This window comes from Archocentrus centrarchus, chromosome 20 (assembly GCF_007364275.1).
Source record: "Archocentrus centrarchus isolate MPI-CPG fArcCen1 chromosome 20, fArcCen1, whole genome shotgun sequence".
Classification (NCBI taxonomy): Eukaryota; Metazoa; Chordata; class Actinopteri; order Cichliformes; family Cichlidae; genus Archocentrus; species Archocentrus centrarchus.
The window spans coordinates 27,019,613-27,041,959 of NC_044365.1; the positions used below are offsets into that span (position 1 = coordinate 27,019,613).

A 22,347-nucleotide genomic window follows, 5' to 3' on the forward strand; every position below is an offset into this window, starting at 1 on the left:
TTCAGCTGTGGCAGCTCATTCTCCCTTTTCTCCTTCTGTCTCTCTTTTTGTCTTTGTTTCTTGTCCCATCCTTCTCCTCCACCCCTTTGCTCCTGGAAGACCACAAAGGGGAGTATCTTCTCTTTTCACAGTGGGCCCATTCATGGTGGCTTGAGGGGTTGTATACATGGGAGGGGCTGGCCCACTGAAGGTTGATCTACACTTGCTCAAGCATCCATATTTTAGCTATTTGAAGGGAGAGACAGGCTGTTAAACATTCAGTAAGGAGGTGACCCCTGACCTTGAAGACTGCTGTCCGTCCATTATAGAAAATAAACAGAGAGGCTGGAGTGATTGCTAATCTCTTTAACTGTTCTTATCTCTGCAAACACCCAGGAGGAAGTCTAATTTTCAGGCCTTAATTGCTCTGATTTGTAGGCAACTGTGGATTTCTGAGTCATGTATGCTGAGCGGCCACTTGTAAAATAAAATGCTTTATGGCAAAGCATCTTGTGTGTTTGATCACTTGCTTCAGTGTCTCCCTTTAAAAATTATTTTTCATCTTCTACACACTACTTGAACCTGCCTCTTTGCACCCATTAAACCAGTTTGCAGTGTGGTTGTTACTACATGCCCACAGCGTGAAGTATGGTGACGGAGAGGTTAAAGGTGACATAACAGAGCACAGAGACAAAGACTAGACACTGTGTCATCTGTCAGAACCCCTGCTGCTGCCACCACGACACTGCCAATTGGGGCTTTCCTTGAATTAACCCCCAACACACACACACACACACTTCTTTCTATCTATCTGATCTCAGGGGAACACATGTGGGACAGTTTGTGCCAGCATGAGGGCAGATGTCAGTCATGGTGACCGCCTTTGTGTGTCAAGAAATGGCCCTCATTGCTTCACTTCATTGTCATTCATTTGGTCCAGTGGGGTTTGTTTATTTTTACTGCGAGCATGAAGCCTCCATGACTTAAAAAAAAAAAAAAAAACACTCAGCAGACTGTAAATGCATACAGAGTGACATACGGCGCTGACTGGACTGATATATGTGGAACTGGACATTCAGATGGCACAGGCTCCTTGCATCAAACACAGAAATGCAGTACAACCTCCTTCCATAGCATTCTTCATAATATTCTCCAGTTTTTACACTCTTTTTTTTTTTAAAAATGCATTGATGGACATGATAACACTTTTACAGAAGAAGTGCAATTAAATTCGATTTTTTTTTTTTTTTTTGTTGAATATCATAACTGATGATGTTAACAAGTTCTAGTTCTTGATTGCACTGGCAAATCAAAATCACCCAGCCGTTTTATTTCTCATGCATATGACCGGCACATTTCTGCCAAAAATCTCAAAGACTTTTAACAAGCCACGGTGGATAGTTTGAACTGTGCTCGTTTATTCGTTTTAGAAATGAATTCGCTTCTAAATTCGGACATAAAACAGAGCAAAAACACTCTTGTTGCATGCGCTGATTTATTAGGTTAACCATGAAAAAGCGGACGCTCCAAGTGAACAAACGACGACACTTTTAGTTGCTGTTGGCAGCCTAATATTGCAGTAAAAAATATTATCATACATTATAAATTAGGAGAGGGTACATTTATACACAAATAGGCTCAACGATAAAATAGTTTTGCTTTTGAAGCGGTAGATGATGCAAGAAAATATAATAATAATAATAATAAGTATTACAATGCATCAAAACTGTCCCGCACAACAATCGTAGAGTGAATGCTTTAAGCCACATAACAATACACAACATGTTCATATAAATAGACGCAGACACACTTGCCCAGCAGCTTGAATTATTATCTACCTATTTAAATAGGCCTGTACAACAAAATTACCTTCATAACAGAAATAAAGCCCCACTATTATTCTTTCTCTCTTACTGTGGGTATTTTTCCACAATCTCACCACAAAGACTGCGTAAAGATCGGTTTTCTTGCCATATTTGTGTTGTTTCTAAAATCATCTAAACTATAACACGGGCACGTTTACAGAAGAAAGCACAGTCTAGTTCCAGGGCCGATATTCTGGATTTAAAACTGTTAAGCCGCTGTAAGGAAAGTTTTTTCCGCTATTCTTCTGATGGTCCTTCAGTGGGAATGGGGGCTCCTCCTGCGATCCTCTCTCCGGAGAAGACTTGGGACATGTGCCATCCAAGACTTGTCTTTCTGCAGAGGAAGAAAATGCGTACTTTTAAAAAAGTATACAACATTTTAGTTTTGCAGTCTGCCGTTTTTACTTTTTTTTTAATGACAGGCCAACGACAACAACCAGTACCTTCACCTGTAATGATGCCATCATAGGCCATGATTCTCTCTTTTTTAAGGCGGTAGTTTCATTATTAGGACATAATAATATATAATGCAGTGAACTTCTATTCCTCTTACTGTAACGAACTATCGCCTTAGACAACGCAGTTCTGAACCCATAAAAAAAACCAAAAAAAAAAAAAACACGCTGTTAGCCTAAAACGAGCTCTTACTTTTGTGGCTTTTCGTGTGGTATTTAAGCTCCTGCTCTTCTTGAAAAGACACTCCGCACAGCTCGCATGGATACGCCTTGTCTCTGGCGTGCGTCCGACGGACGTGGCTGTCGTGGGCGGCGTGCGAGGCGAAGGCCTTCCCGCAGTGCTTGCACTTGAAGGGCCTCTCTCCAGAGTGCTGGCGGATGTGTGTGCGCAGAATGCTGGAGGCAGTGAAGGCCTGGGAGAGGGGAGTTTAAACCACTTGGTAAGTAGTAATTAAGCACAATTTTAGTTGTAAGAATAATGACAAGATAAATGTTGTTTATTTAAGCTTGATTTTTTTTTCTCCATGAGCCAGGCCTAATTCGCAACAGTCACCTTTTAACACAGAAGACAGTTTCTTTTGTTGCCGTGGGGAAAAAAAGCTAAAAAGTCTTAACAGTTTAGAAACATTTTGCTTAAAATATAGGCCTATTTTTCCTAATTTGTATTTTATTTTATTTTTTTATTTTATTTTATTTTTTATTTTTATTTTATTATTTTTTTAAGCCCTTTTTTGCAAAGCCTCTTGTCCTCAAAAAGACTTTAAAAACGCTGGGCTCGTGCTAAATTGCTTAAATAGTCCAGATAAGGAGAAAGGGGATTAGCTGAAACAAAACATCCGCAGGGAGCATTAAAAAAAGGGAGGATATCAAGAACAAAGAACAACAACAACAACAAAAAACTTCTGCTCATTCCAGGGCCATAAAATAAAAGTATAATCTTAGTAGACAAAGGGGTGGGTGTACATCTGGCGATAATTAGCATATAAGTGTCCACGAAGAGCGTGCCCTCCGCGAGGAACAATAAGGAGGGGCTCGTGCCAAATGTACCATGAAAGGAGGAAGCCCGAAATGGATGCTGCTGTGGTTTAAAGAGGAGAGGTCTAATAGAACCAGAGCGAGAAAAACCCCTCAGAGAACAGCTTCATTATTGCTGGAATAGCAGCTAATGTTTATAAGATTTTTTTTTTTGTAACATACCCATGACTTATTCTAACTTTTCTAGTTAGCTACCAGTAGTAACCCGGAAATCCAATTTTACTGACTATTTAATTCAGGATTTGTTTCTACATTTCTTTAGGGTGGGCTGATTGTTTAATAAGCCTGCATTTGTAAAGCCAAATGCTTTCATAGGTGCAGGTATTGAGAAAGAATAAAACGGCTTCTTACCTTGTTGCAGTACACGCACTTGTACGGACGTTCACCCGAGTGTACGCGCATGTGTTTGTTGAGACTGGACGACTGAGAGAAGCTCTTCCCACAAACCGAGCACTGCAGAAAAGCCATATACACAAAGTTATGTAGTTATTCAAATGTATTAGCTCAAATTAAAGTAAAAAAAAAAAAAAAAAAAAAAAAGCTCGCTTTTGGGAGGATTTAAATAAATTTCAGACTTGCTTTCTTCTTTCAGAAACGAAACAAAAACTGTCGTTTCTGTACGTCAACTAATTGTTAATATTTATGCTACAGTCTCTATACTTGCACGAAATGCAAGTCTCATATTAATGGGATTTTTACGAGGTCCGTTAATAATCTGCAGGGCCCGGCAGGCTATGGGAGCTGTTCTTTCAGCACCACTCAAACTTTCCATTGACCATAATCATGTAAGAGGACTTTTGGGTGGAAATCCTTCATAACAGCAGGACAGATGCAGAGATGCACGCGTAGTTGTACCTTGTGAGGTCTGTGTTTCTCGTGGACGTGCAGAATGTGGATCCGTAATCTGTCCCTCTTCTCGAAAGATCTGTTGCAGAGGTGGCACGGAAACTTCCTGTCTCCCTGGTCCACGCAGCGCGTGTACTTCAGGTGTTTGTCTCTGTAGTATTTGTATGCAAACACCTTCCCACATCTGTCACACTTAAAGCCTTCCCCTGCATCTGGGTAAATATGTGTATAAAACAAAAACAAAAACAAAAAATTTAAGATGTGTACGATGTTAAAATAAAACCAAACCGAAAGAAGAAGGGCCCTTACGCAAGAAAAGATAAAATCCTGACCTTCGGAGGGGGGAACCACGTTGTTGTCCTCTCTGGGGTCTTTCAGTGTGAGGGGGATCCCGAGGAACTGGATGTAGCAGTCTCCGTACCACACCAAAAGCTCCTGGCCTGGCGTGATCTCCTTGCAGGCCTCGTAGAATATCTGCCCCTGGACCTGCACAGCGATCAGGTTCTGCTCCTCGGGAAAACGAGCACACTTCACCAAAGACATCCAGTTTCCAGATCCTCCTCTTCCATCCACAAAGTGACTGAGGCGGCCGTTCTCAAACACCTGCATTGGAGGGAATGGGGGTAGGTTAAAAATCACTGCTAAAAATCTAGATATGACCAGCACTGTGGGAAGACGATTCATCACCTTACCTCCCACATCAAGGTGTTGTCGTCGTATATTTTAATTTCACTGGTGTTGACCAGTTTTCCTTGGAAAGGCCCAAAACGCGTGGCTTTAGGGATGCTGCGTTTATCCGCAAAAATGCCACAATGCGACGCCTTTCCCCAAGATGCCTGGAGGATAGTTAACCCTGCAACATAGAGAGAAAGAAATCTCAGATTTCCGCACTCTATCATGCAATCAAGTACACACGTAAAGGTGATGAAATAGTGGCTTCTTACCCTCTGGAAGTTCGAGCGTTTCTTTGTCCACTGGGAAGATGTGAGAGTCAGACACTGAAAAGAAAATGAGCCCACATGAACAAATTGGGGAAATAAAACACAGGATAATTTTTACTATTTTAGTGATCTATGAGTCCTATTCGGCTATAATAGTCGCAAGAAAACATTTATGGCTGGATAGCGTTTAATCATTGCAGTTTTATTATTACACACCAAACAAAATGAAAACCCAATCATTTTAATCCGTAGTCCATAAACTGAAATCTCACTTGAGGTTTCCGGCAGGGCCACTCCTGATATGGCGTGACCCACGCTGCGCTCCTGGCTGCTGGAGTAACCGTAGAGCACCGTGAACAACTCATCCTCAGTGAAGTTATAAGATGCGCCCTTTTTCTCCGGCGAATGGTCTGCGCTCCGGAGGCGAAAGAAACTCTCCTTGGGCGGTGTGTTGGCGGAGGAAGGAGCAGAGCAAGCCCGTTCACTGGAGGGGCTGCTGAAGTCTGAAGACAGCGGACCAGCGGCGTGCTCGGTCACCACTGCAGCCAGCTCCTCCGGTTTGGAGTACAGAGGGTGTCCGGGTAACATCTGGCTCAGATACGGGATACCAGAGGCGCTCAACACGTGTTCGTGGAAGACCGAGGCGTTGTGGCCACCCTGGCCGAGGAAGGGAGCGGTCCCGCCGTGCAGGCTGAGCGGTAGGGAAGCCTGAGCGTCCGACACCAGTCGACCGAGGGACTTGAGTGGGTGGAGAAGGCTGTGCGTCCGCGGGAAGAAGTCCACATAATGATGGGGGCCCTGGAGAGGCGCAGGGTAGAATCCCCGGGCAGGGCTGCCCTTCAGCATGCCGCCTGGGTAGCTCTTCTCCTTCAGCATTACAGGGATGCTGGACAGGGACACCGACATGACAGCATAGAGGTGAGGCAAAGGGTCAAATGGAGACGGTGATATATCCTTCAGTGGGGAAGAGAGACAGAAGCCAGTAGGTGGGTGGAGGAGGTGTAGCTATAAAAGTTTAATGCAAGGAATCTAAAAAAGGAAACATGACATCAAAAGAGGCCGAACACACCAAAACTGATTATTTTAATGAACATAAGACTTTACTTCGCTACATTATTTCATATTTCCTCCAAACATTATATTAATCTTATTGCAGAACAACCCTCAGTTTAAATATGTAAATAATATTAAGTGGAGCTGAATATGGCAAAATGAAATCTACAACAAATTCACAGCTTTTCTTTTAAAATGAAAAGCGATTAAACTGTCGGGTACAGATGAAAACACCGCCTAAATATTGAGCAAAGGGAGTACGGAAAAGCAATCCGCAGTGAGCTCGGACAGCCGATTTTGCAGTATTTCCAGCTGAGAGGTCACACACAAGCCACACATCAAAGGTTCATCAGAGGCTTTCAATGACCCACTGGATGGTGGTGTGTTTTTTAGGAACCGTTTACCAGTCAGCCAGTAAATAGAGAGACAAATCAGGGTCATGACACTAATTAAAGAACCGTCAGGCCAGAGCAGAGGTCAACATTAATGAAGCTTTTTACAGACTTTTACAATTAGCCCGCCATATGAAGGAAATAGGCTCAAGATAGGAGTGTGTAACGCGAACTTAAATCTTATGGAGGAAAAAAGTATGTTTTTTTTTTTTGTTTTGTTTTAAAGGTACAAACGAATCATTTGAAATAATGAATCAAATTAAACCAGTGAGTAGCCTGCCACATACCCACATACACATGCAGCAAGGGACTGCAGCACCCCCACCCTAAATTTAAAAAGAAACTTACCTTCTGAAATAAATTAGAGGAGTTTCACACCGGTGCTGTCTCCATCATGCCCGCAGACCACAGTTTGAACAACCTCCGTGCACTAAAATAACGCAGACGAATGCTGAGATTCTGCAGGAAGCCCGGAGCAGCCTAAACTTCAGAGAGGACGTGCTGCTCTGTGGTCATCTGAGGGCACCTATCCTGTATACAGCCAGGTCTGCTGGAGATGCTCCACAGCTCTTTACTCCTATTGGCCAGGAATCCGCTCGACCTCATACATCTCAATGCCCCCACAGGAATAGATTTTCTCAGGGACAACCCACCCCCATATTCTTCTGCGCTTCTCAGTCGGCTTCCTCTGCCACAATGAGGCCGATTGCGAGAATGAGCCGAAGGTTTCATTTTGCGCACAACGTGTGGAGTTGATTACCGCTGTTAATACTTGGAAATAAAGAAGAGATAAAAGAGTGGAGAAACGACCAGGCATTTCTTAGCTGCCTCTTTCGTTCACTGCTCCAGGCTTAAAAAACTTAAACGAACCTCTATCAGTTCTTCAACATGGTTTGAACGTGGAAAGTTATTTGCTTTTCAAAAATTTATTGTTGATTTTAATAGAGGCAATTTTCATTGTCATGTCATTGCAAAAGGCACAAACACTTAGAGGTCTATTACAGTCATTTAAAACGCCTAATTTTTATGGAGTATGAAATATTTCAGAAGAAATCTGTAGTGGGTCGATGGTCATTTGCAAATTAAAGTACTCAATTATAACAGAAATCGCTGCCAATTATATTTCAGTTTAACATTTACATCAGCCTGTCATGTGCATGGAATTTATTTCTTCAGATTTGCTATATAAATAAATAAAGGTACCAAAATGACCAGATAATTTTAGATGTTTCAGTCCAAAAATTAAATACTTTTTGTTGGGGAGTGAAATAAGAGCCACTCAATTAAATAATGCAATAACAGAATTCTTTATTTACAAGGCAGATAGCATCAGCGAAGCCATATTAGTTCACAACTTGCATAACTGTGGTTTTAACTTCTCTTGTATATCTAACTTTGCATAAAACGCTCACACACACTAGGGGTACAATGATCGGTATACAGTGTGACTCGTGAACAATGCAGAAAAAAAATATCTCAGGAAAACACAACAGTAAGCTTTCTTCAGAAAGTCCATAGAGTATATTACATATTGCTTCGATATCCCTATGTATCATCACCATTGTCCATACGAACAGTGAGCGGAGGGAGAGGAGATGGAATAACAGAGTCTTCAACCCAACACAGAACAGAGAGCAAAGGAGGGACACTTGAACTGTGACCAAGTCTCCAGCAGCTGAGAAGAGTTGAACAATGATGCACCCATTCAATATTGTACACAAGTCATTATACAAATTTATACAGACAGCGGTGTAATGTACAAGAACGGACAAAATCTAAGGCATTATGCTAGGGTTTTTAGCATTTCAAGGTTGCATCTTAGCTCTAAGAAAGTGGCAGACAATACAAAAGGGCATTTAAAGTTCTTCAAAACCATAAATTAAAGAGAAAAACAAAATAGTTTTGTTTAGTGGGTCCAAAGCCTGGATATCTGTGAGGGGCAAAAATCATTTATTTGCTCCTGTCCTCATTTTAAGTGCTTTAAAAAAATAAAATAAAATGCACTGCTACCACATGGCTTTAAGTCTTTTCAAAATCTTGACAATCTTTGGAAATTTTGCAAAGGGCTGTGATTCCTTCTTTAAAATGGCTCAAAAAGACTGATTCTGCACGACCGTATTTTACAATCAAAAACAGCATCTATCAAAAAGGTTTGACCTCCTGCAGGACAACCGAAGCGTCAGTGCAGGCTTTCTGCGTTCCAAAGTTGACTTGCTACAGCTTCAGATTTCATATAGAAATTAAAAAGACAAACAAATAAAATAAAATAAAAAGGAAACAGAGGAAAGGGTAACTTCAGAAACGCTGAGAAGAGCACGGTTTAGCCGTGCAACACCATGTGTCCATATGTTGAAACACCATCAGTCACGTCCTTAGGCCTTTATGGGCAATACATTCAGAATGATTCTCTTCCTGTTTCATGATGTAACATTTACATCAGACCCTGTTAAGTGACATCATCATAAGTTTGTTTTCCGTGGGCCAAACCATGCTAACCAACAGGTGGTTGCTAATAATTAAAAAAATAAAATGAGTAGAATTCAGAAATCCAATTGAAATGTGAGGATTATTTGGCTTGTTCAAAGTCTGTCCTGGGTTAAAATAGTTGATATAAAAAGTTTTTTTTTTTTTGTTTTTTGTTTTTTGAGGAAAATCTTCTGAGGTTAGAGAAGATGACCTGCTTTAGATCTTGTGAAGGCCAAACCAACCCCCCCCCCCCCCCCCTCTCATGGGGCACAAGAACAGCATGTCATTACTGAACACTTTATAGGTGAACTAACTGCCTGAGGTCATAAAATATGGCTAAGTGTCTGTCAGAGCAGCACTTGTGAACCGTGCAGTCTTAACTCTGACCTCTGCTATAGAAGAACGGCTGGAGGCAGAGAGGGCATGTGCCAATAAGGGGACCACAAACTAACTCCCTCTCCAGATCTCAGCCATTGCTGCATAATCTAATAGGAACGCTGTGTGTGGATGTAGACTTTCTTGGTACAAACTGCAATAAAAAACTGTGTTTAATACTGCATCCAAACGCAGAGGGAAAACGTGGCCTTTTTTCCCCAGGAAACTGTACAAAAATTAAAAAAACAAAACAAAAAAATAAATAAAAAAAAAAAAAAAAACCAAAAAAAAAAATAAACAAGAAATTCTCAAGTAATTGTTATTGCTTGTTTACAACACACAGAACAGTTTGCACCTAGCAGCTTGTATGAAGCATTTTTCACTCCAGACAACATAGAAAGCACACTTTATTATTTTTTACTGTATGGCTGTGTTGAATTGATTTTTTTCTTCTTTTTTTTTTGTGTTCTATGCTAAAGGCAGAGAAGCAAGCGATAATCTGTACACTGTATACACAGCACACCCATTTACAACCCTCCCTACCTCCCACTCACACCCCTGTCTGCACTGTACCAGGACTTCAAGAAGGTGAAGGTTCCGCCTCCACTTCCTCAAAACGAAACAAACAAAACGATAAAGAACTGCTCTGCTTCAGGAGGCAGTCTGGGACCAGGCTGGGACAAGTAAAACCCCAAAGGAATAAAATAAATAGGAAAGAAAATGCTTTACTTATTGGTATGTACAAACTCTGTAAATCATTTCAAACCATATTTGATTTTGACATCTTCTGAAACTACAGGACCAAAGTAAAATCCATTATTCAGGTTAATAGAAGAATCTTCTCAGAAAGAATACAACCATTACTGTTAAAATTATATATATATATATATATATATAAAAAAAAAAAAAAAAAAAAAAGTGCCTCTTTCACACTTTTAGAGATATTCTTCTTCTTGCTACTAAGATAAAGAATCATCTACAATAATTAAAATGAATCTATACAGAAAATAAAACTTAATTTAATACACTATATAAACCTCTTTAATCTAATCTTAGAATTCACCAATCCATTCAAACCAGTCTGCAGTGTTTCTTTTTCTTCTCTACAAGAGCAGTTTGTCTTTTTAACACCATATTTTAACACATCTTAATTTTCACAACAGGAAAAATACAAACAAAAAAACAGAAAAAAAAAAAAAAAAAAAAACAATAATAATTATAATAATAATAAAATAAAGAACAGCAAAAAGGCAAAATTGGCTAAGTGTCTGAGCTCCATCCATAATTGTGAACATAACTTGGAGTATTTGCTGCCATTTGGAACTATGTGGAAATGTCTCAAATGAGTGAGAGGAGGAAATAAAGGGGGGGGGGGGTGTAAAGAAATCAGTGTATGTGATTTATTTTTTTTTTTTTGGAGATGAGATTGTAAATGGCCGCTGTCCACTGAGAGGAATACATTCATCAGAACAAAATCCCACCCACTGCTGCCCCCTAAAGTCAGTGTACCCCACCAGGAGGCCTACAGTAAGTCACACTACGGTGAATGCTGCTGGACAGGCAGATAGACTGGCTCGTCACGAGGCTCTCCCTCCAGGAGGATTAGGCTTGTTGGACAGATACTCGCGATCCTTCCCCAGCCAGTGTCTGAGTGGGGTCCAGCTGGACAGGCGGCAAACTTGGGCTGGGGAGGGGGAGAAGAAGGGGGGGGGGGGGGGGGGGGGGGGGGTGTCAGGGCACAGCCTGGCTGGTTCAAGGGGCAGTCGGTTGATTACAGGTTAGTATTTTTTTGTTTGTTTGTTTTTAAATAATTAAAGGGCCGACGCGCTTCTTGAGCCAGGTTGATCACTGAGGTTCAGGTGTGGAGCTCCATGGGGGTCAACAGTATTTCTGCAAAGAGACAACACACTGTAAGCCCCAACTTGTAAAGGAAGTTACTGAACTCACAATTCAACAGCACGTCTGACTGGTTAACTTGAACTTGTAGAACTTAAACGTGTTTGCGGCGTGGAGTGCATCGCCAACTCAAAAACAAGTCAGTAAATCACAGATGCCTGCACTAATGGGCAAACAGTAAATAATTGAAATAATCTAAGTGCCAATATTTTTCTATAATCCTGCAAGGGAGATAAATCAAGTGACACATATACTGGTATGTTACAACAGTCTCAAGTGCAGACATCAAATGGCAGCACCTTGGTTAAATATTCATGGCCCTTTATTGGCTTAAAAGCATCATGGACAACAACAGTGCTTTCCATATACCAACATAACAATACCAGAGAGACAAAGGAAGAAGGATTAACTTAGTTGACATTAAAAGAATGATAAACACCAGGAACTAAGTGCTGCCAAAGTGAAAACATTTTCACATTTAGTGAGTGAGCGAAGCAGGTTATCTACATGCAAGGATGACTTCATCTTGCCTAACGACATTCAGTTACGCTCCTGAATGTGTGCAGGGATCGCGGTGATGTGAGAGATCTCAGCCTTAAGGAGTCGAGCTCTCCGTGTTGAACCAACCAGCTGACAGAGACCAGTCTGTGATCGGCGTGACGTCTTTAGTCTCAACACTCTGGCTTTGAAGTGCACGCTGCTAATTACATCACTGACCTCTAAGTTCAAGTTAAGTAGCAGAACAATAGCAAGAAGAGTTATATAAACAACTAAATTATTCATTAGCTCGGCTGTTCAGTAAGTGTACCCAAACACTCGGGGTCTTATGATAAGACAAACACTGACATCAGCAGTCAGGAGTGGAGAGAAAAACCTTTTAGTATTTCTCTGTCCCCTGATTACTGTGTAAAACTTTAAGGGGTCCATTTTGTTAACCTCAGACTGATTTCTACAGGGGGCTACTGCAACGGGATACTACTGAGGATATTACTGGACACCCTGAACATCTCTAATTCAGTCAGGCCACGCCTAAAGATGCCCGACTGTGAAAGGATTACAGTGGTGGTTATTTCCCTGAAGCCAAGTTTAATCATTTCCTAATTTTGTCCCATTTAAAGAACCAGGATTGGCCTAGAAGTATTCACCTGTTCTTGTCCCATGGAGGGCAAGCCAGGTGAGGGCCCCGAGGGCATGGACGTGACACTCATCTGGCCGGCCATCTGGCCCATGCTGCTGGTTGCCATGTTGGAGGCCAGAGACGCATTGTTGAGGTTCATGCCATTGCCGTTGTACATGTTGCTGTTATTCTGCTGGCTGAACTGCGGCGATGCCTGCTGCTGTGAGAACATGCTGAGGAGGAGGAGGAAGAAGCTGCATTAAGTAAACACAAAACTGACAGTATGGATGCAGAAAGAAAAGCACATGACCGGGTGAATTTCCTTTTACAATGACCTGCTCTTCACAGTATTTAAAGTTTAAATTTAAAGTTGAACCACCTGTGCTGTTACTGTTTTAGCTCACTGGGACACAGGAAGTATAATGCTTCCATGGAATCAATGAGAAAGCTGTAAAAGTAGTAGTAAGTAGTAAAAAAAAAAAAAAAAAAAACCAAAAACATGATTTATTATTTATTTAACTAACATCAGAGATGAGTGACGCAGCACAAGAAGTCGGCCAAAGACGCAGAGAATCCTGGCTGCACACAAAACAGCCAAACGACGACAATCAAGAACAACCGGAGTTTGTCATCTTAACTTCACTCTCTGCAAATCTCTCTCAAATCTCTCTCTGAAAAAGTAGTTTTGGCTGCGAGGGTAAAACCCCCACACACTTTGAGGTGTGACCTGACCAGGCAGCCAGTGAAATTTGCCCCTTTAGTGATGCTGGCGACTTTTCCAGCTTCAGGTTGTGGCGATAACTGTGTGGATTGTGATTAATCAGCATTTTTTAGTAAACCTAGCAGAGGTGTAAATCAAAAGTTTACGAATGTGCTACAAGTGGCTGCTACTTTAACTTCTAAGAAGTTATAAATTGACAGAAAATGAACAAAAGGCTAATGGTTCCATTTATACTACAAGGGTACACGTGTTGGTCTGGTAAGTTGCATATTCAAAAAATAATGGTATTTCAAAATGAAGCCCATGAAGATATATAAGGACATCTGTATGTCCTTGTAGGCCTATTCTTAATCATCAGTAACAATAGTGGAGATAACGGTGAATCTTCTCACACTCCCTTCCTAAAAAGACTTCCGATCTCATTTTACTGGATTACTTGCACTCGGTGAGATAGCAGTTCATACAGTTTGTGTAGATGCAAATTTGGTGGCTTGTACATCTTGACAGCATGAATTGATGATCTAACGAGCTGCACCAGTCATCCTTACCTGTTGACTCCTATATTACCCTGCGGCCATCCATTCATGTCAGGGGAACCCTGGAAAGCAGCACTCTGCTGGCCCTGCTGCATCATTGGGGACTGTGTGTGGGCCATGCGGGGTGAAAGCAGAGGGCTCTGTGGTGTGCCGGGACCTCCAAATGTTCCGTCTGCCTGTTGGCTCATACCTGTGAATCAAAAGAGGTCAGCCAAACTTAGCCTGCAGAGACTCATCTAAAAACTAATGTACTGAGCAAGGGAGTTAATTCCATGCAACTGACACAAACACACCACATAAAGACAAAACACTGACAAACAACTAAAAAAAAAAAAAAAGCACAAAAGAGCCCATTCCAGGATTATTAGCAAACAGTTGATATTTCCTTCATGCACGTGACAAACAGAAGGCAAGGAATGAGGAAGAAAAGGGATTAGGAGATCGCTTAGGAGAAAGGTTAAAGAGTAACCAAACTATCAGTCTGCAGGAACCCACAGGCCATAAATAAGAGGTCACTAGACAAACCAGATTACCAAATTACAGATTACACTCAGACTATATGTCAAGCTGTTTGACTGACAGGTACAGAGATGGTTGCTGTGTTTACTGATCACAACATTTAGACTTTAGCATCAGTGTGGCTCATGAACTAAAACTTTATTGTGCACCTGGTGCCCCCTGGTGGAGCAAGAGTGAACAGCTAGACCACCCTTTCAGGCAGTGCACCAAATGATAAAAATATATGTATATGACCACACTTACGGACAAATACTCACCAGTTATTACATTTTAAAGAGGAGGATATTAATTATGATTTGCTTGATGCAATGGAAGCTGATTAATGCAGTCATCAGTATATAATGTTACAAACCAAATGATTGCAGCTACCAAAAAGCACATAAAGCTGTGCAGCTTCACATCAACACAGACACAATGGCGCGCGCACACACACACGCACAGGTTGTAGGGTGAGGTGTGTGGTTGGCTGGGGTGAGGGAGCAGTACCTGAGTTGGGAAACTGAAAGGCACTGTGCTGCATTTGGGGGCTGAGTACGGCCCCGTACTGTCCGCCCATCATGTTTGTGTTTCCCATCATCATCTGTGAGGAGGAGGAGGGAGTGGAGGAAGAGGAGGAGGTGCCATGCAGGTGGAGCTGAGGGTTGGGGGGAAGAGAGGGCAGGCTGGGGGAGAGAGGAGAGGAGAAGGGGCTGGTAGGGGGAGGTGACGAGGCCAGGCCTGTACTGGTACCGTAGCTGGGTGGGTAGGGGAACTGCTGGGGGTTGGCCTGGGGATTCCGGGGGTTACTCATGCCTCCAGCAGCCATGTTGGGAGGCAGGTTGAGGCCCTGAGCCCTCATGGCCATGCTCCTTTGCTGCTGGACCTGCTGGGCCTGTTGCACCTGCTGCTGCTGTTGTTGCCTCTGTCTCAGGTGATTACTCAGCAGTTCCCGCTGACGTTGTGCCAACATCTGAGCATTGATGGTTCCCTGCAGGTAAGACAGCAATGGCATGAAAAGAAGAAGGAGGGGGGAAAAAAAAAAAAGATGTCTCTACACTAAGCAAGTCTACATAACACTTAAAGCCTTCAATTTACTGCAAGCCATCTGAGAAATAAAACTCTACCTACAGTCACAACATGTCTGTGCAGGTAGCTTATGTAATGACAGAGGGGATTGTACCTGGTTTGGAGCATTGGCTCGAAGAGGTAGGTTCACATTTGACACGCCGCTCATCTGAGTCATCATTGGTTGACGATTCTGCTGAAACAAAAACAGGAGAAAACTGTTACTACAAAGAGAAATATACATTTCTTAAAAACCCTTAAATGCTCAAATTTTCATGAAGACGTGTACCTGCTGGGACTGTAGCCGGTGCTGGAGCTGCAATCGTAGTGTGTTGGGCTGGTTGGGCACGACCCCGGTAGGCCTGAGTCCTGGCCGGGCCTGCATTCGCATCATTTGGAAACCTGGCCGTGGGCCCATCTGGCCAGGCATCGGGTGGTAGCCCGGCTCTTGCATGGGAGCACCAGGGTAGCCTCTTTGTGCCATGTGTGATGCTGGGGGACCGAACTGTTGGGTGTACATGGGGGGCTTCTGGTCCATGATCATTGAGGGCTCCTGGGGGAACTGCTCTGGCTCCAGTGTCTGGTTCTGAAACAGGGAGCCACAGATAAAAATAAATGCATAAACAAATAAATAATCCAGTACCATAAACCAAAATAATACATTCCTAAATTGTTTGCAAAAGCTTTCTCTCTTATAATGAGAAAATACTCGATTTGTCAGGTGGGCGATAATAGAGGAACTGAGTGTTCTGATTGACAGAATTGAAAGTTGTGTCATTTAGTTGGGATCATATCCTGATCAAATGTTACATATCTACGGACAACAGTGTTATGCTCCTTACTACAAACTACAAACGAGGATGAGCTGTCTTTTTTCAGCTGAGATACGGCCAAAAATACGTGTAAAATGGAGTTTCTCCATGTTAAATTCAAGTAGTCTTCAAATCCAGAATCTGGATCAGATCCAGATGGCGTTCGGTTTGACACTAGTTCTTGGCCCTCCACAACTGTGTACCAAATATCAGATGAATCCCTATATTAAAGCCAGGGTTTTTTTTATTTCATTTACTCTGGATTTTTTTTTTTTTTTTTTACATTGACCTTGACCCAATTATGGCAAAAATGTAAATCAGCTGATCAAGGGGGCCATCTTTTGTACAAATATGATATGAATCGGATTGGTAGTTCTGTTGTAATATTGTTAACAAATCAAAACAGGCAAACATGCCAAAAACAATCCCTCATTGCACCCTCTGGGGGGTAAATATAATGAATGTAATGAATGTTATAAGGATGGTTTGGAAGGATGGAGATCTCACCTGTTCTACCAGAGCAGGGATCCCCAGAGCTCGATCAAGCTCCTCCAGGCCATCAAAATCTTTTAGAGCGGTGTACAGCTGGGACATCAGAGCCCCCTCGTCCACTGCGCTACCATCGCTTGAGCTGAGCCCAATATTGCACAGTGAGTCATCCTGGGGTGGCGCCCTGAGCAAAGACCAGACAGAAAAAGTGTCTTGGAATTATTATTATTTTTTTCCAGTTAAGAACTTTATAGCTGTATAAGCCACAGCAAACACTGCAGCTAAACTATAATGAAAAATATGGAAATCTGATGAGAAGAAAAATCTTAATTGTGTAATGTTATGCCAGTGAGCTGCTTCAGTAATGAGCTTACCTGCTCTGGTTTACAAAAGCTGTCTGATCGATTGGCATCATGCTGTCTGGCCAGGGGGCTGTCTGGTTGGGTGGAGCCTGCTGTTGTGAGAAATGGTCACCAACCATTCCAATGTCCATATCAGGTTGGGCTACATAGGGAAGAGTAACAGACTGGCTAAATATTAGACTGTTAAATAATTATGGGGCATAACAAGCAAGCTGCTAAATACACTTTAAAACACAGGAAGAAGCAGGGTAGTAGATATGCCGCACTGTGGCTAACCACAAGATGGCAGCCTTTACAAGTATGACAAGTGAATATGGCCTATATTACATGGGTAAGGTGAGGTTTTAACTGTTCACCATTATGAGTCTTTGATAGACCACACCTTCCATGAAACGTGATTTTATTGAAACTGAGACGTGGTGATTTTTTTTCCCTGGGTTTCTTTACTGACATGATTCAGGAGCCGTTACATTCTTAGAGACTGGAAAAAGGCTTTACTGCATTTGGTCAGTCTGAAATCAAGCAATTTGGTTCTTTCTGCATTTAAAACATTTTAATTTGTGATTATTTTGTGCACAGTGCTCTCACCATTGGCCATCATTGATGACGGGATCATCGGTCGGGGCCCTGGCTGGCTGTTGGGCCTCATGGGAGCACTGTTGGGTCCCATCCTACTCTGTATAGCATTTTGCTGGGCAGGGCCCGGTGTTCCAATAGGAGGCGCAGAAGCTGGCCCGCCCCAGCCCTCCTGCTGCTGCATGCCTGGCCGTGGACCACCTGGACCCATCATTCCTGGGGGAGCGAGCACACATAAAATCTCAGGACAAATTTTAGTGGATTTCCACTGCCCCCATGAGCTACATAAAGAGGAAAGACTAATTTGAGGGAGAAGAGAACCTTGTGCCAGTGTGGCTGATTATTTCCTGTCACAGGAAGTGAGTCACCGTGCCGTGACATGATACGTTAAAGAGTGAGCGAGACACACAGAGAGAGGAAAAGAGGTCTTTCCTCAGAACTAAGGAGCAGGTTTAATTGTTATAAGTCATGTAGAAGAAGAAAAATACATTTCTGACTCATCTACTCATTTTGCTGTTGTGAGATTGACAAATGGAAATGACACTTCATATAATTAAAAAAAAAAAAACTGTCAAAAACTAGGGAAACAGATTCAACAATGTGCAATCTGGGAACCAATCAGCTCATCTACTGTACAGTGATAAATCTGAGGACGTATCCCAATTTGAACAAACATCTAAACATGGATTTAATTTATTTTTTAGGACACACTGAGGAGTGAAGGCAATAATTGCACAGATTCAGACAACTGTAGGTTCCTGCAAATCATAACTGTCACACCTACCTGCACTGACCATACCAGCCTGGTTACCCATCATGCCATGGTTCCCCACCATGCCTTGCTGCTGTTGCTGCTGCATAACAGTGTATGGGCTTGTGGTCCTTATGGGGTACTGTAATGAAGGCTGCTGGGGGGACATATTCATGTCCAGAGACACACTCCTAACAGGCAGACCCCTTCCTGGCTGGCCTGGTCGGACACCACCAAAGTCTGAAGACAAGAATAAATGCATTTTCACCACATGCTCCAAAAATTCTAAAATAGCACAAAAAAAAGCTTCATAACTGCATATTTAGATCCTCATCATGGGGGTAATTTTATGAATAAACAAAGTGGTTAGTGTACTTTTTTCCGCCCAAAGTAGGAAAGAGACTCACTAGTAGGTCCCATGCCAGTTCCGAGGCCCCTGTGTTGCGGCTGTGCAGCCATGGCAGGACTGTTCTCAGACATCTGCAGGATGTCATTGATGATGTTCTGTTTGTCCATGGGACTGGGCAATGAAACAGGCCGTGGCTCACAGAAGAGCTGTGGCTGAGCATTCTGCAGGTCTTTCAGGATGTCATCCAGCTCTGAGGACTAGAGGACAGACAGACAAAGAAAAAAATGTGAAAACAGAATTAGATTAGCTGTTAAGGCTCATTTAGAAACCCTTTATTCTTTCACCTGTAAATGCACAAATACAAAATGTGGCAACCACGTACATGAGAGCAAACTTTCATGGAGATGTCTTTCAGTGGGATTGGCCTTGTTTATAACACAGGATAACTAGTAGAAAAAAAATGGACCACTTTACATGAAATCTAGGACACACTTCACTTTGACTTAGCTTCTCAGACTCTCATACTACTTTTCTCTTGCTGAGTGGTTCTTTCAGAGGTACATTACAAGTTCTCCACTTTTTTTTTTTTTTTTTTTAAGGCCAGTATTTTACTCCCACTAAACTGAGAAAACAGCAAAGACAGAGAACATGTGGCTACTTAAAAAGCATCCTGCCAAAGTAAAACAGAGCAGATATAGGCAGCAGTTTGGCTGATGCCAAACGTCTGAAATGCTCTCTGACGCCTTACAGTAAACAGCTGTATGGAGCCAACTAACTGCACCCTAAAGCTGCATTCATAGACCGCTGGACTTAAAGCTCGCTATATGATTTTTAGACACACATTTACACACACACACACACACACACACACACACACACACACACACACACACACACACACAGGCATGCTGTAGATCTGGTTTTGAACAAAAGAACTGGAAGAACTACAAAAGGAGAAACTTCTTAGTTTCTGTTTCAGAACACTGACATGGTGTGTATTTATCTTTCTGTGACAGATGTGGTGGATACAATAACAGGAACTCTTGAATAACGCACTTCAGTAAAACATCTTGACAACCCACAACCTCAAAAAAAGCTACCAAAGAGTCAATAAACAACCGAAAACAAACTGCAATTTCACAAACGTGATCCGGGTGCTTCCTAGAGAGGCCTGGAGGACTTTAAGTAAATAGGTTGCAGTAGCTGTAACTGTCCACCAGAGTGCAGCACACATGGAATCGCTGAATCCCCTGATCGTGACATACTGTACAGCAGGAAAGCAGCACACCAGCACTGTTTCAGTGTTGTACTTGACAATGACATGTATTTGTTGGGCATTTAACTGCTGCTACAGATAGCAAGGCTGCCAAAAATACCTCATAGTACAGTTATCTAGACAGCTCAAGGGCTACAGCTGGTCTTGGGTACGCCTAATACTTCATATGCTTTACACATATCTTGGAAGATGTTATTTAAATAATATCTCAACATAGAACAAAATGGATTAGCCGCACATAGCTGATCACAGCGAGGAGGAGACAGGATATGTAGGAAAGCTAGAGAGAGTAACGGAGTGAGGGGTGGGGGTGGCGGTGGTGGTGGGAGAGAGAAAAGCCCTAATGAGGTCAGGAATGATGTAATGCTTCTGTACACTCTCAGTTTGCTCTCCTCCTCCTCCTCTTCGATTCTCTCTCCTCCCATTTTCTATTCTCTCCACTCCTCTAGTTGCTTTTACCCTTAATGGGTCCCATTTCTATCAATTCATGTTACACTCTGCTTCCAAATGCATGTCAGTGCATGTAATGCAATGCATGCCCTTCTTTGCTGCATATCCTACCCTTTAACTATATTTAATTAAAATAAAAAAAAAATCAAAGATTTTAAGGACAACTAAGCATTAATATTTTGACTCATGCTAAGCCCAATTTCCAGATTTAGCACAAATTTAACATCCAGGTGTAAAAACTTTGCATGCCCAGAAAAAACATGTGAATATGCAAATTGCATTAACACATAAAACGCATAAAAAAAAAGAAAAAAAATCATTTGTGGCATCACTCAAAAAATAAGCGGGGGAAAAAAAAAAGTGAGAAGTGATTAGAGAACCTAAAAACTAATTTCATTTTTACTGACAAAATAAATGAAGCAACAGCAATACTCAAATAAGCGAAGGGCAATTTAGCCTATAAAAACAATTTTTCACTGCAGACCTGATGTAAATTTCCAGCATGGACCCAAAACGGTCTTTTTAGGGCAACTGCACAATATCACAGTCGAGATTTTCAGCTAAGTGGGATAAATGTTTAGTTGTAAGTTGAAGCTACATGTGAGATATAAAAACACCTGTATTGTAAACTGCAAGAAAACTATTGCAGTGCTCCTCTCATACAGGCATAACAAGCATTTCACTGGGTAAAATATTTTCACTCAGTCTTTAGGGGTCCAGCACCCATACCATAACTGCACAAGGAGGCCAATTTAAAAAACAAAAAACAAAACAAAAATTTTATTTATTTATTTATATATATATATATATATATAAAAAAATCTAATCAGCAGCTACTGATCCTGCAGTACTTGCAAACTCTGTCAACTGTTGCCGCAGATGCAATCGTAATATTAGTTAATACACATTTTCAAAACATGCTTTCAAATTACGAGTTGCCATTTAGTTTTTGGATCAACACTGCGAATCCCTCAGTGTCGCAGAAGAACTTGTGAGCGAGTGGGACACATTATGATGATTATTCTCAAATATGCTTTCTGATCCTAGATTAAAACATCTAAACCGTAATCTCAAACTCTTCCATTAAGTTCCCTAATGGTGATGTGGACTTCAGGGCAGCAGGGCTCTTGAGTCTCTGATCTAGCTCATGACACTTCGTAGGAAAGGGAAGTAAGAAACAGGCCAAGTAAAGCAGAAGTGGCACTGTCAAGTAAGGAAAAGGGAAAAGTGACCCCAGAGTCATGCTCGTCTTTTGTTAGCTAAACATAAACAAGCATTAAACAAAAAGAAGTCAGGGCAACAAATGGCTCCAATATTAATTGCAATCCTTATTTATAGATACTTGAAAAGTAACTGCCGTGGTCTGAGTGCCAGTCAAGATTTTCTTGTCCTGTGTTTGGTGCTGAAAAGTTATTTCAGCAATTTTGATTCAATTTGATTTGTTTTGAGACAAGCTCACTTCCAGCTTTTTGGAAGCAGGATTTAAACCTGGCCAGCTCTCAACGTCAAATTGGTGGATGCAGGAAAAATGGCCAATCTGATCCACTTTGTCCTACACATCCTAAATGCACAAAGGAGCGTTACCGCAGATCCTTCCTCCCAGCAGCTGTAAGACTTTATAACCATCACTGCTCCCAACAAAAACCACAATAACCTACACAATGTAGGATAATATATAATATACTGTAAATAGTCCGGCCTGTTAAGGTTCAACACACAGGCACATCATGTACATTGTATATAGTGTTATTATTAGTAGTATTAAGGTTAATCTTGTTTGTTGATTTTATATATATTCTTTTCTTAATAGTGTAAATTATTATATCTTTATTTATATTTATAATAACTACGGCTGCTGTTACACCCAAATTTCCCCTCTGTGGGACAATAAAGGCTGTTTCTTCTTCTTCTTCTTCTTTGTGAATTGTGATAGCTCAGAGCATCTCAAAAATGGGCGGTGATTACAAAGGCTGCACGAAAGGCTTGTCGATGTGCGTGGGAAGCAAAGACTAGTCCGTGCCCTCCAACCCCACAAAACAGTT

General features: G+C 41.8%; 2 protein-coding genes across 3 annotated transcripts in view; both read right to left on the reverse strand.

Annotated features, from left to right (window-relative positions):
• Positions 1-1,835: 1,835 nt before the first annotated feature.
• On the reverse strand, positions 1,836-6,027 carry prdm14 (PR domain containing 14). The gene is made up of 8 exons (XM_030757168.1): positions 5,394-6,027; positions 5,125-5,178; positions 4,873-5,033; positions 4,513-4,783; positions 4,190-4,392; positions 3,686-3,787; positions 2,493-2,712; positions 1,836-2,178 (listed from the first exon to the last, which is right to left on the reverse strand). The coding sequence occupies exons 1-8, from the start codon at positions 6,025-6,027 to the stop codon at positions 2,018-2,020; spliced, it is 1,806 nt and encodes a 601-aa protein (XP_030613028.1). The 3' UTR covers positions 1,836-2,017.
• A 5,134-nt stretch (positions 6,028-11,161) lies between these two features.
• ncoa2 (nuclear receptor coactivator 2) overlaps positions 11,162-22,347 on the reverse strand; it is a 29,246-nt gene continuing 18,060 nt past the window's right edge. The window contains exons 10-20 of one of the 2 annotated variants that reach the window (XM_030757102.1): positions 18,638-18,836; positions 18,264-18,470; positions 17,492-17,695; positions 16,916-17,045; positions 16,560-16,725; positions 15,530-15,826; positions 15,356-15,433; positions 14,926-15,163; positions 13,690-13,867; positions 12,449-12,653; positions 11,162-11,297 (exon numbers count right to left, since the gene is read on the reverse strand). In XM_030757102.1, coding sequence (XP_030612962.1) covers positions 11,286-11,297; positions 12,449-12,653; positions 13,690-13,867; positions 14,926-15,163; positions 15,356-15,433; positions 15,530-15,826; positions 16,560-16,725; positions 16,916-17,045; positions 17,492-17,695; positions 18,264-18,470; positions 18,638-18,836 — 1,914 coding nt within the window. In that variant the 3' untranslated portion in view covers positions 11,162-11,285. Of the gene's footprint in view, positions 11,298-12,448; positions 12,654-13,689; positions 13,868-14,682; positions 15,164-15,355; positions 15,434-15,529; positions 15,827-16,559; positions 16,726-16,915; positions 17,046-17,491; positions 17,696-18,263; positions 18,471-18,637; positions 18,837-22,347 lie in introns of both variants that reach the window. The other variant, XM_030757101.1, reaches the window with a different exon arrangement.